The 13,306-nt window shown below is 40.4% G+C and overlaps 1 protein-coding gene across 5 annotated transcripts in view; it reads left to right on the top strand.

Moving 5' to 3' along the window:
- The first annotated feature begins 227 nt into the window (after positions 1–227).
- NCKAP1 (NCK associated protein 1) overlaps positions 228–13,306 on the top strand; it is a 61,799-nt gene continuing 48,720 nt past the window's right edge. For 2 of the 5 annotated variants that reach the window (XM_076342162.1, XM_076342161.1), the window contains exons 1-3: positions 228–384; positions 11,832–11,849; positions 12,990–13,100. In XM_076342162.1, coding sequence (XP_076198277.1) covers positions 277–384; positions 11,832–11,849; positions 12,990–13,100 — 237 coding nt within the window. In that variant the 5' untranslated portion in view covers positions 228–276. Of the gene's footprint in view, positions 385–11,831; positions 11,850–12,989; positions 13,101–13,306 lie in introns of those variants that run through there. The other 3 variants (XM_076342164.1, XM_076342163.1, XM_076342165.1) reach the window with 2 other exon arrangements.

Below are 13,306 nucleotides of genomic sequence, written 5' to 3'. Positions count from 1 at the left end.
AAGCCGGGCGGCGAGCGGGGGCTCAGCCCGGGGCACCCCGAGCCCGCCCGGAGCACCCCGAGCCCGCCCGCGCCGCCGCCCGTCCGCAGGGGGCGGCCGAGAGGCGCCCCACGTGACGCGCGCCGCGCCGCCGTGGCCACGCCCCGCGGAGGCAGCAGCGAGCGAGGCCGGCGGTGGCGGCGGGGGGTAGAGGCAGCGCCGGGCCGGCGGCCGCGCCACGGCGGGGCTGCAGAGCGGCGGGGCCCGGGTCGGGGGCGCGGAGCGCAGCGGGGCAGGATGTCGCGGTCGGTGCTGCAGCCGAGCCAGCAGAAGCTGGCGGAGAAGCTCACCATCCTGAACGACCGGGGCGTCGGCATGCTCACCCGGCTCTACAACATCAAGAAGGTGCGGGGGCCCCGGCGGGGAGGCGGGGGGAGGAACCGCCCCGGCGCGATCCCCGCCGCCGGTCGACCGGGCCCCGGCCGGCCCGGCGCTCCGCCGTCGCCGCGCGGCTTGCGGCTCGCCCGGCCGCGCTGCGGCCTAGCTGCGGGGCCCGAGAGGCAGGGCGGGGAGGCGGCGGGAGCTGCGTCGCCGCCGCGGTCGGACGCTCCGGCCCGGCCCGCCGCTGCGCCTCCTGTGGGCCCGGCGGCGGCGGCGGTCCGGGGCTCACCGGGCGGCCGCCGCCTCGCCACCTGGCGGGAGGGAGGGAGGGAGGCCCGGTGCTGCGCGGCGCCCGCAGGCCCGGCGCCCCCCGCCGCGGGGCCTAGGCCCGGCGCGGCCCCCGCGGGAGCCGGAGCCGCTCCCGCCCCGCCGTGCGTGACTCACGGGAGCCGGGAGTGGGCTGCTCAGCCCAGGCTTTCCCACGCCGAGTTGCGAAACCTGTCGCTATCGAAGGGAAGGGTTTGGGGTAAAATTAGTAAGTTTAATTTCAATAAGTTCGGGGCGCGCGGTTGCTTAGCAGCTCCCGGCGTGAGATGGAGCAGATGTTTGAAGCTGTCGTGGGTGCTAGAACTGCTCCCCGCCTTCCCGAAATGAAGTAAGTCGGTGTTTGCATAGGTGAGGCGGTCCGGCGGTGCAGGAAGCTGCAGGTCTCGGAACTGACGGAAAGGATGGGTTACGCCTCCGTGCTTAGTTAATTTCTCTTCTTGAGGAAATCGCTGTGCTTTCCTATATGGAAGAACGTAGTTCATGGCCGTCCCCTGCTCCGGGTGCTTCATGTATCGTTACCAGCTTAATTTTCCTAACGTGCGATACGTCATCTAAACGTGTACGGCTGCTCAATCCACTTCCAGTCATGAATATTAGTTAGGATTTTATTGCTTTGCCCTGAACGCAATTATTTCTGAGACGTCTTTTTTTATTTCGAAGAAGACGTTAGTTGTTACATTCAAGCTATGAGCATACCTTTGCAGGTTTAGCGTGTTAAAATTTCTGTGCCGTTCGCATGCTGGGTTCAGCTGGCCTGCGCTGCAGCAACAGCAGAGGAAGTTTGAGAGTTTTAGGTGCTTGCTTGATCGCTCTGAATTCTGAACTCAGGTTTCTGTCAGGAGTGATCCTGCCTAATAGATCTGAGCTAAAAGATGTGTGTTGTCAATTGTTTCGCTCATATGGGAGACTTGTATTCCAAAAGTAGTAAGGGCTACTTGGGTATACCAAGTGCAATGTGGATTTTAATTAAGGTGGTGTTTCTGGGGAAAAAAACCCAAATGATTGAAGTATTCAGAAGTCAGTGTTGATGCAAAGCAATGTCAGTAGTTGATGTGCACGTGTGTGTTTCTGCAAATCTTCACTGACATAAATAAAGCATTCTAACTAAATTATTGTGAATTCCTATCTTTCCGAAATAGAATTGAGGTTCCTTTTAGTTTGCAGTTTTGTACGTTGGAAAATTGCTTCAACTTAGTAATTGTAACAATATAATCACACTTTTAACACAAACCAGAAATTCCCTGTTTATGGGGAAAAGCATCAAACTGGGGCAGTCATTTGTGTGTGCGCCTGTTATGCTTTGAGAGAAATATACCAGGTGAAAAACAGGCTAGGGGAATTTCGCCTGAGCATCGCCATGCTTTGGGGGGAGAAGGCAGGAAACAAGACAGGAAAAATTAAACCTCGTCTTGACATGCAGCTATGCCTTAGCCATTGTGAGTGCAGACTCTGTTTTCATTAACAGTGTTCTGATTTGGGGACACTTACTCATGTTAAGCGGTCCACTGCCTACAGAGACGTTTCTGCTGGCATGTGTAGATAGCAGAGTCCTGAGCACGTTTGCCCATATGGTGGTAGCTTCTGCTGTTACTCCTGTTAGTGAAGTGGTGCAAGTGGATAGGCTCTCAGTAGGGGAGCATCAGTACTAGAGGTGACACCGGTTTTTCCTGCAAATGCCATGACCTGAGTCCAAAATTGCGTATGTCTTACATACAGAGAGAAAGGAGGCATGACCACGTGGCTTGATTGCTGTGTGACGTATAGTTTTGCAAATCTGGAGATGTCCCAGACACAACTCTGTGTATTCATACAGTGATTTGTGATTCAAATAGTTGTTTTCTTAAGCTGCAGTCTATACTGCTTGACAGTGGTAACTGGCTAGCTCTGATGGTGAGCCCCAGAAGTCTCGGAATTGGTTACTGTATCTTCTTGTGGATCTCTCTTCAGCTCAGCTGCAGCATAGCTGGCTGCTTGGAACACTTTATTTTTTTTTTATTTTGGTTTTTTTTTTCACTTTTTCCCCTCTCTGAAAACAGTCGATTCCAAAACTGCTGTTTAAGATTCTCATGGCTTCCTCCATTGAAGATGATATCGAAACTCAAGTTACTAGAGAGAACCACACAATATGTGGTATTGCGGTTAAAGGAAATGGTTAAGGCTTTTTTTAATAGCAGGAAGTGAGAGGTGAAGTATTTGTAGCTGCCTCACAGATTGCTGTAGATGCTGTCTAGGGAGTAGAGATTTTAAAGGATTAAGAATTTTCTTGACTGTTAGAAACGAAGCAGGAAAATTTTACTTCCCAAGGAATTACAGAAGTTGTTAAATACCAAGTTTCTAACTGCTTTTATACTTCATCTTTCTGTATAAATTTCAGTTTTGATGTCATTGTGCTTATAGCTGTTAATTGTTCATAATTTCCTGTTTACTGACCTTCTGTGCTGTTGTCTTCTGAAATAGTTTAAAGTTTGCTGATTTTAAGATAGAGTATCTGAATGTATGGGGTTTTTTGCCTCTGAGAGTGACATGGAAAATACGAAAAGTGGATTTACTAAGGTAATAGTGGATGATGAGGCAAAACTCACACTTGATCTGTATGGAGGTGGATTTTTTTGTTGCTGTTGTTATTTTGAAGGATGACCCTTTACTTGCTACTTTCAGCTGTCTTTTGTACTGGGACCAGTATTAGTCCGGAACTTGGGAATCTTACTGTTGCGGTTTCTCTCCTGGTTTGTTCCTTCTACTTTTTAAGAATTTATCCTCAATTATCCAGGCTGACAATTGTATTACTGTTTTCCATGTAACTCTCGTCATTACTTGTCTACAACTAAACTTCTATAAATCAAAGACAGCAGGCGCTTTTTCATGCCATCCTGGCTCAGGTGAAGCTTGGATTTTGTGGTTACCTTTTAGAGCAGACCGAGGCTGTGTTGATAAGCTTTGTGTAATGCTACCAGTACTGTCAAATAAGTGTATTGTTCAAGAGTGGTGGCAGAGAAATAATCGTGTTTTCTGTGGGCCTGTCTTTTGTTTGTTTATAAAATCCTTGGATACCAGGAAGTATTTACAATAAGAGATTTCATCTTAAAATATCTGAAGTATAGATTTAGCCAGAGCAAATCAAGAGAGTGTGATTTTGATGAATGTCGAAGCAGTGCTACTGTCAACAGAACTGCTAGGGATAAAAGTTAAGGTTTTGAATTATTTAGAGTATATGTTATTCAAATGTTGAGTCTGTTATTTAGCATTGATTGCTTTGCTAGCAATATTCTGTTGTTCTGCATGGTACAGGTTTACCTTTGTGTGCAAAATTTTTTCTTAAAATGTCATTACAAAACAAATTCTTTTGACTTTCACAGCTCCGATGATTACATAGTATCTGAAAAATGAGAATCTTAAACCAATTCTTAGATATGAACTGCATAACCAAACTGAAGTCATAGATAAGGAGCAGAATAAATATTTGCAGGGGCTTTAGCTGACTTTATCTTTACCATTCTAAACTAAAAATGTGGTCCCAATCCTATTGTGAGCACCACATAGCTTAGTATGAAGCCAGATTTAAAATCATTTAGCAGGTAATTATTTGCCAGTTAGTTCTTTAAAGATGCAATAGTGGGAATATTAGATTTCTACCTGTATTGAGGATGTTACTTGTTAGCCATTTTAAAGACTGAGTACTTCTTGTTTTCCCTATTTATTTTCTCTTCTGCAGCAGTTAAAGTAATACTCTTTTCAAAAGAGCAAGAGAAGGCATATGCTGTGAGGGAAAGAGGACGACTACATCAGGTCTCCTGTGGTAAAACGATGACAAGTTGATCAGATCAGCCAAGGCTGAATAGAGGTCAAATCTTACTTCACCAGTCTTTTACGCTGCTTGTGAGATCGGGGTGAAGAAAACCATCCCAAAAGCTCCGAAACTGGACTGGAGAGGACTTGACAAAGTCTAAACATTGGAGGGCCCAGTTGTAAAAGCCAGTCGATTAATTGATTAATAGAACCAGTCGATAAAGTGTACTGTTTTGCTCAGGCACTAGAGTGGTCCTTCAGGAAAAAGGAGGAGAGGTTTTAGGTGACTGGCAGAACGTGGAGAAATTTCCAATCTGCAGAGCTCTGAAGTTTGGAAGGATGTAGAATTAGATCACCCTTTTGACACTAAGCTCTGTGCTGGCGTGCAGAGCTTTGAGCTGAGAGGAAAAGCTTGCAAATAATCTAGTTTTGAATTGTAAGGTTGGTATTGGAAAGAACAGATAATGTCTTCAGGTCATCAGGAAGCGTCATCAGGGTGGGGCAGTATTGCTTCCAGTGCTTGACAGATGTCAGCAGTTCTTTAAAGGTTAAGATGACAGTGTATGTTTGTCTGTTTGTGTCTGTGATCTTGGAGGAATGGCTCAGAATACTGTCCCGCTGATAAGAGGAGGAAGCTCCAGACAAACTCACGGTCAGTGCTGGCAATAAAAAAAAAAAAAAAAAAATTCCTTTGCTCAGGAAGCAAACACAAACTGATGAGACCATGTCACATTATTTTTTTTTAACTCAGAAAAGCAACTAATTTTGTAAAGAAACAATAAGACTTTCTAATACAGTATCAAAATGTCCCATGATATCTTCTAAAATACACAGAGAGAAAGCCAGGTGGATTTATCCTTTTGCATCAAGTGTAGATGCCCAGAATTATCTTGCATTGTTTCTTTGTTTACAAATACAAATTACAAGGCCGCCCCCAATTACTCTTCATTTGCCCTGCCACGCGTTGACACAAAAACAAATCCAGTTTTAGTTGCAAGAGATTTTTAAGATTGTGTGCAGAGGAGATAGAGCTAAAAAGTCTTAACAGTTCCCATTTTAGATTCAGAATAAACAGGGCATTCCCATTGCCTTGCTTTCTTTTATTAAGATGTTACTTTGTAAGTTACATTTAGGGAAGGTTTTGTGGCACTGAAACTTCTCTTCATTTTTTTTTTTCTTTGTGTTTCACCTGCCCCATATTTGATTAATAGAACCAAGTGCTTACTTAAACAGGTGCTACAAACACAAGAGGACAATGTGAATTTATCACTGTACAGATAGTGTCAAACCAAGCATATTTCTTTCATTGGCAAGGTGACAGGTCACTCTAGTATGGATAACTTAGTAGAAATTTAACACGTTGACTTTAGCAAGGCTGCTGACGTTACCTCATCCGATTGTTCTCATGAACAATCTAAGGAAGTACAGTCTGGATGAAATTGTAACGATGAAAGCGGATGGATAACCATATTAGGGAACAGTTACAAAGATCTCATTGTCAGACTGCGGTTCAGCAGGGTCTTGTTGGGGTGTGTCTTACCTCTGGTTCCAGTCACTCTTTGTATTAACAACCTAGATGATGACTACAGTGTACTTAATAAGTTTGTAGGTAGGAAACTGGGAGAAGCTACAGAAATAATGAAGAACCTAACTGGGATTCAGTTTGAGCTTAACAAATTGTAGGTGTGGTCTAACAAACTTGGAGGTGGCTGAGCAAGTATGATTGTAAGCTATTTTATGCTTAGTGAAATTTAAAATACAAAATTAAAAGTAACGAGATAGCAAGTCTGCAGAAAATAGCCAGGAGAGGTTAGGGACATGCCAGGGCAAATGTGAGCCAACTAATTTTGCTGCAAAAAATCAGGGACGACACGAGGTTTTATAAATGTGTGAGCAAGATAGTCTGAAGACAAAGGAAGTAATCCTTTTGCTCTACACGGCATGCATTGAGAGTCATCCAAAATGTATCTGATTTGACACACTTTTCAAGAAAGATGTTGACAAAATGGAGAAAGTCCAGAGCAGAATAAGACGACCAGTCGTGCAGAAAACTTCACCCATTAAGAAAATGCAAAGATTTTTTTAAAGTAAATTAATAAGTGATACAAGTTTTTAAGTATTTAGGACTGCTGTAGAGAGAAGGGGAATAGTTTGTGCAATTCAGTACGGCCACAGAGATCAAGAAGTGATGGGTTAAATTGTAGTGAGAAAAGTTCAGTTCAGATCTTAGAACTTGAAAGTTCTAATGAAAAAGGTCATTAAATATTGGAAAAGACTGTGAGAGTGTTTTTAAATGTAGCCTGTTGGAGACCTGTAAGTAAAGATTTGGCAGACATCTCCCAGGAGCAACATAGATCCAGTTGATCCTGCTTTGGAACAAGAAAGTAGGGTAGGCAATTTCTCGAGGTCCTTTCTAGCCTTTTCTTCTGATTTCACATGAGTTTATGTTTTAATGGGTTGGATCTCTGAGTAGAGATACACTAGGATTTAAAATAAAGTATATACTTTGGGGTTCAAGACATACCAAATAATAATGGTGGGGAAGATGTCTTGCTTAGCTCTAGGAAACATTGGACTGACTTTTAACACCTTTAATTGTAATTTTGAATTAATATGAAAGTGCATTATCTTTCAAACTTTTGAACCTTCGTGCATGAAAGGTGCAATAGCTGTTAAATTTATAATAATTTTGAGCCATATTTTGGATATGTCCAAGGCCTATAGAGACTATCAAAAAATTAGTTAACTAGAGACTTTCTTCTGATTCCAGATCCTGATTGGATCATGGGAACAATACAGTTCTGGTTGAATCTATTAGCATAGTTTATATATAAAAAATACAGGTTTACCTTTTGTACAAGTATCACTTATGTAACTGCAAACATCAGTAATGTTATTTACTTGGTACAAGATTACCCAAGTGATACTGGTGTAGGACAGTTAAATTTTAGCCATCGAAAGTGTTAAACTATACCCTAATAATTTGTCCATGTGTAGCTGACTAATTCTTGCATCTGCTTGCATTGCTGTTGAGAGGGACAAGGCTTCATTTACAAAGCTTATCTGGGACCAGCCTGTTTAATAATAAACTTAGGCTTCCACAAAACCTAAAATACAGCAAAGCAGTTGTGGTAGGCTTCAACAGAGGTCTTAAGGCAAACATAGTGTGAACTGTTTCCTTACGTATTCACCATTCAGAGCAGCTCTTTATTGATTATTCACCTCTCTCTCCTTCTCAGGAGTTTTCTTTTTCAAAATTAGAGATTGTCTCATTATTTTAAATGCATGACAGAAACAAAGAATAAATAATACATTTTATCCTACAGAAATCTAGAGTTAATGATGAACCTGTCTCTGAATGTTTCTTTGCCATGTACTATTTAGTATAATTTATAGGATGCATAGCCACAAGCCAGGCATTCAAACTTATAGATACCTTTCAGGGTGAAGTCTTTAATGTCAGCAGCTATTACAAGGGAAGAAGAACGGTTTTACTATGCATGCCTTTCTTGCGTGTCAAGAGAATGTGCTGTAGTAAACTGTAAATGGTACGTACAGGAGTTTTCCCCCATTTTTTTTAGCATGAGAAATCTTAGCGTATTTCCATTTACTAATGAAAGTTACTAGCTCAGGGGTTGGCATATTTTTTGCTGTTATTGAAATTCCATCAATTTGCTCGTTAAATTCACGGAGTTTTTTAGTGCAGATTCATTTGTAAATGAAACTTGAAGGTGAGGTGATTTGTTGACTAAGATTTATTTCAGTATATTTTGTCACAGTCCAGTGGAACTGTGCTCAGCAGTGTTTTATCTCAAGTCCGCAGTAACAGTAAATCAGGATCTCTTGAAATAATAAAAACGTTAAATTGCTGCAAAATATGACTTGTTTTATGATCATCTTCTGATGCAAGAGGTTTGGGGGATGAAAATAGGAAATTATTGATTCAAATGGCCCTGTTTCTCTTTTATTGGAAAACAACCCTGCTAATCATTTGGAACAGGTTGAACTTAGCATCAAAAAGAAGGATATAAAAGGTATTTCTGTAATACAGTAGCATATTTAGGCTTTTTTTTAATCATCCTACACCATGTAACTCAAGTAATACTTCCCAATGTTCTTACTCAAGGACACGTGGCAGGTTTAGGTAAAAAGCGTGAGTGAAGTTTAGGTTTTCTAAGTGCAACTTTGCACCTTGTGTATACTGTGCCGTGGCACTGGCTTTTGACAATGATTGTACCTGAACATAAACTTCCTTTTATTCGTGTCACATCAGCTGGATATGTGTAGTAATTTTGTTGATGGATGGGTTTTTGTTCTCATCCAACATCCTCTGTCCTCAAGTAGGAAGTAAAATGTTAAGCTTTGATTTTTGCAGTGATAGCTGTAACTGTATTGGGGCAAAAGGTCTTTTTGCTGTATCTCTTAATGTTGGTGTACTCTGGGCCAAAGGCAGTTGTACTGGATTCTGTGTTCTTCTTTAGAGGCTACTTACCTTAAATGTAGACCTTAAGCAGGTTTTTGTTGTTGGATATTTTCTTGTTGGTCGCTTCTGAATGAGTACGGCCTAGAAAGTGAAGCTATGTAGTATTCTTCACTTTCAAAGTGGAAATAGTATAGAAGAACCTAATAGCATCAAGTGAAGAATAGAGTCTGAATTTTGTTTAATAATAATTTAGTTATCTAGATTATTAGGGTAGGTAGGAAAACGCTGCTTTAATTCAAAACATATGGCATAGTGAAGTATCTCTAAAAAGTACATGTAGTCTGATCTGTCTTATCTGAAGTTTGATGGCCTGTGCATATGATAACAAAGATGTATTCCGAGTAATGAATCTCTTAGCTATTGAAATCATGTTGTTTGTTAGAGTTGGATGCACAGAGTCAGATGAGGAAAATATGTTCACTTAGTTGAGAGCTTACCGTGGCAGGGTACCATTCTAAAGCACTGTGGAAAGAAATGCTGTGTAACTTGATAGAAATCCAGTGTCTGAGTCCTTTTTAGTTAATTAAAAAAAAAAAACTTAGATTAGTCTCTAACGGTAGCTTTGCATCATCTTTCAGCATAACTGCTTGACAGCTGTTTAGTAATGTACAAAGGAATTTAGAGATGGCTGCTGGGAGATTCTTTCAGTATAATATTTCCGGGCTGAAGCAGCTGGAATCTCATAGCTTCAGAGCTGTATGCCATGAATGCTGCACTAGTAAGAACACTTTTAATTCCTGAATTTCTTTTTAATGCTCAAAAAACGTAGCCATTCTGGTTTTTTGTTTTAAAGATAAGAAATGAAAAAAGGTTATTGCATCCCACTTAGGGGGGGAAGAAGTGATATCTGAGGCTGATTGAGAAAGGGCTACTGCATTTGGCTAATTCTCAAAATTCTATTTGAATGCTGGAGAGCTGTATATGGCAAAGTGATCTTTGTATGTTGTACCATGATGTTCCTGCCTATTACAGTACTGACAAGAGATTTTGTATTGACCAATACAACTATTAAAAGCAAAAGGTACCTTTCTTAACTATATTCTAAGACCTTTGCCCTCAATGTCTTTGTTCTTTCTACAGTGCAAAGTTGTGGTTATGTGCCTTATCACACTTTCACACTTGTGCGAAAGTGCTAGGATTGGGGTTTGTATTTTCATTCTTTTACGCTTTCTAGAGTAAACCATAGTGAGCTTGAGCTTCATAGGTCTGTTTGCCATTTTAGGAGAGGTTTAGCTTATGCAGACTGTTTTACATGTGATGCTGAATGCAGGTAACAGTATGGATGAAAACTGTATTGATGCAACAACAGCTAGAAATCAAATAATACCAGTTCTTAGAAAGGAGCTGAGCTGCTGTGGAATATGGGAGAGGGAAGAAAAAGGCATTGACCCACTCATTCAGTGGTGTCTGTTGTCTTCTTTCTATTCAGTTCACATAGGTAGGCTTGTACAGTTTTTTAGAAGCTGGAATTTTGAAATGTATGAAGGATACCTTCAACCTTTTATATCTTGCAGCAATTTTCTTTCTTATCTATGGACCAATCTTGTATCGTTTATTAGTAGGAAGAATTACAGTTGCTTTAAGTGTGATGTTGGCAAACAAACAATGGGAAGGAGCAAAGCTCTCTTGCATATTCAGATATGTTGAGGGGATTGCCAGTTAGACTGAGGATAATACTCGTCATCTCTGGGAACTGAGTTCCTGAAGCCATGTGAGGATGTGCATGTTAGTGTTTTCAGACGTCTGTTTCCATGTGAATGATCTGTCTGTAAGGGCTTGGGTAGAACATAATTTAGTAAACATTTTGGAGAGCTGATTTATAGGAGGAAAAACATCTGTTGCTAGGAAGAATAAGGAGTGTATGTGGAAGTAATGTTTCAATTCAGACTGAAAACATTAGGAAGTCAATGGTGGCAGATATCTCATCTCCTATATAAAAGCAACCATATCGGATTTTAACAGGCCACAAATATATGTTGTCCATTAAGCTGTTTTCTTAGCTTGTAATCCTTCTTTTAGTAAAGAAAGTTATATAATGTGTGGCAAGGACAGAAAACTGAAATAACCTGACACATATTCTGACAAACACATGGCATCTAGTTAATTAAGACTTCGTAAATTTGAAGCATGCATTGTTTACTTTTTTGACACCTATTTACAGTATAATTTTTACTTTTGGAATTGTGTAAAGACTTTAAAGTGTGTACAGAATAGATCTTCTGTGGCACGTGTGGTTTGCTGCTGTAAGAATATCGAAGCAACTATTTAATAGATAATGTGGATGTTGCTGAATTTATTTTCATTATAAATTCCTCTTGGAGTATCATAGATGACATTTTAATAAAATTTAGTGTTTTTGTGGAAAAATTAGCAAATGTCAGAGTTTTGGTAGTAGAGTGGTATGTTAGCATGCATCATGATGGTCATGTACTGTTGGTAGGAGTTTTAGAAACTTACAATAATGACTCTTTTGTTTTTTTTCTTGGCTACCGTTTCTTTTTCAGGTATGTAAAACTTCACTGAGTTTCTCTCCTTTTTTCCCCCTGTAGTTGCATGTGATGTTTGTTAACTCCTTTTTTTTCTCTCCCTACGTGAACTTAGTTTGGAAATGCTATTAGCAGTTACATGTTTCAGCATATAAGCAGCACTTTGCACAATATTAAAATTCTAATAAGTACATGTAAAGTTGTTTGTGAGTATTAGAATAATCACCAATCCAAAAGAAAGTATGCTGCCTAGAGTGACAGGTGATTGTCATGTTCTCTTGGATGTAGGTAATAGTGTATTAGTTCACTTAAATGTAACATATTTTAGAATTTAAGAATAATTTGTTTATATGTAATTTTTCTCTCTTTTTATTACACTGCTTTCCCAGCAAGGACAAGTTTGGAAGGTTTGCAAAGCTTTTCACCTTCCCTTTGCCCGCTTGCCCGCTTTCAGAATCGGTCTCATACTTCATGACTTCTGTCTCTACAGTCCACAACTCAGTCATAGAAATCAGTGTGGAAAAGTTTTTAAATGAGCTGTCATTCGAGTTCACTATGTTGTGTAGAAACGCCTAGCATGTAATTTAGTTTTGCATGAGACACAAAACTCCTTTGCAAATCCCTGTGAGGACTAAAAAACTAAATGAATATTTGAGAGAAAATACAATTTGAGCACAAATTTTGTCACTTAAATAACGCTGCTTTTAGTACGTTTCTCCAAACTAAACGGTATAGCATGGCTCGCTAGTCAGAGTAGTTGAGAAGTAGTGTGTCTGACAGCATGCACTGTAGCTGGCAAAAGTAGGTGCTTCAACAGTCGTTTGTCCACAGAAGCTGTTCTGATATGTCTGTGTAAGTTATTTAAGAGACTTAATGCTTAGTTGCGACTTCTGTTCAAATCAAAATGTAATGAAATTTCTTGATTGCTGCTTTTAAAGCACAGCCTATGCTACTGTAGGAGTGAAGAAAATGAGCAAAACTTGAGTTTTTAATCTAATGAAATAGGATACTTAGGCAAGTACCGGTGGTTTTATTGTGGGATGGAAAATTGTCTTGCAGTTAACAATTTAAAGAAAAATTAAATGCAGTTGGTGGTGGGGCTTTTAGTTTTGTTTCACAAAGGATAGTTTAATCATTTACTGTGCCCAGCACTGTCCTCCACAGATGATGACATGATTGAATTTTCTAACAGTTTATTAACTCCAGATGAATACAACACTACCTCAAACCAGGAATAGCATTAAAAGGAAACCATTTTTTTCCTCCTTCTTTTAGGATTGAGTTTTTTCCCCTCACTGCTGTTCTGCACTAACTGCTTTGATACTTCCATGCATCTTTTTCAGTAGAAGAGCATCTCTGTACTGTTTCCCATTGCATATTTCAGCTGTGACAGTCCCTGCACTTTGCCTTTCATTTTATCACCTGCTCACTAAAAACAAACAAACAAAGAAAGAATCTTTCTAGTTTGTCTTCAGATTTGCAACTATGACTTGGCTTTAGATGGATGATTGTGTTTTTACTTCATTTTTTATTGTATTTTTTTTTAGGCATGCGGTGACCCCAAAGCCAAACCATCCTATCTTATTGACAAAAACCTGGAATCTGCTGTCAAATTCATAGTCAGGAAGTTTCCAGCAGTAGAAACACGCAACAACAATGTAAGTAACTAAATGGCTATATATAGTATTTTTCTCAATAGCCTTCAGCACTCACTCAAATCTCTAAGGTTTTATGTGTTCTTATAAAGCATCTGATGCTGACAGTTGCAGTTGGAATATAGTTGTTGATTCAAATGTCTGACAGGATACTTCAGAAAGAACTGTCTCTAAAGAGAGAATATTACACTGTAATTCTGGGTTGGTTT

Source organism: Aptenodytes patagonicus, chromosome 6 (genome assembly GCF_965638725.1).
Source record: "Aptenodytes patagonicus chromosome 6, bAptPat1.pri.cur, whole genome shotgun sequence".
In the NCBI taxonomy this organism is placed as follows: domain Eukaryota; kingdom Metazoa; phylum Chordata; class Aves; order Sphenisciformes; family Spheniscidae; genus Aptenodytes; species Aptenodytes patagonicus.
Note: the sequence above shows the minus strand (reverse complement) of the source record. Positions and strands in the feature narration are given on the sequence as shown.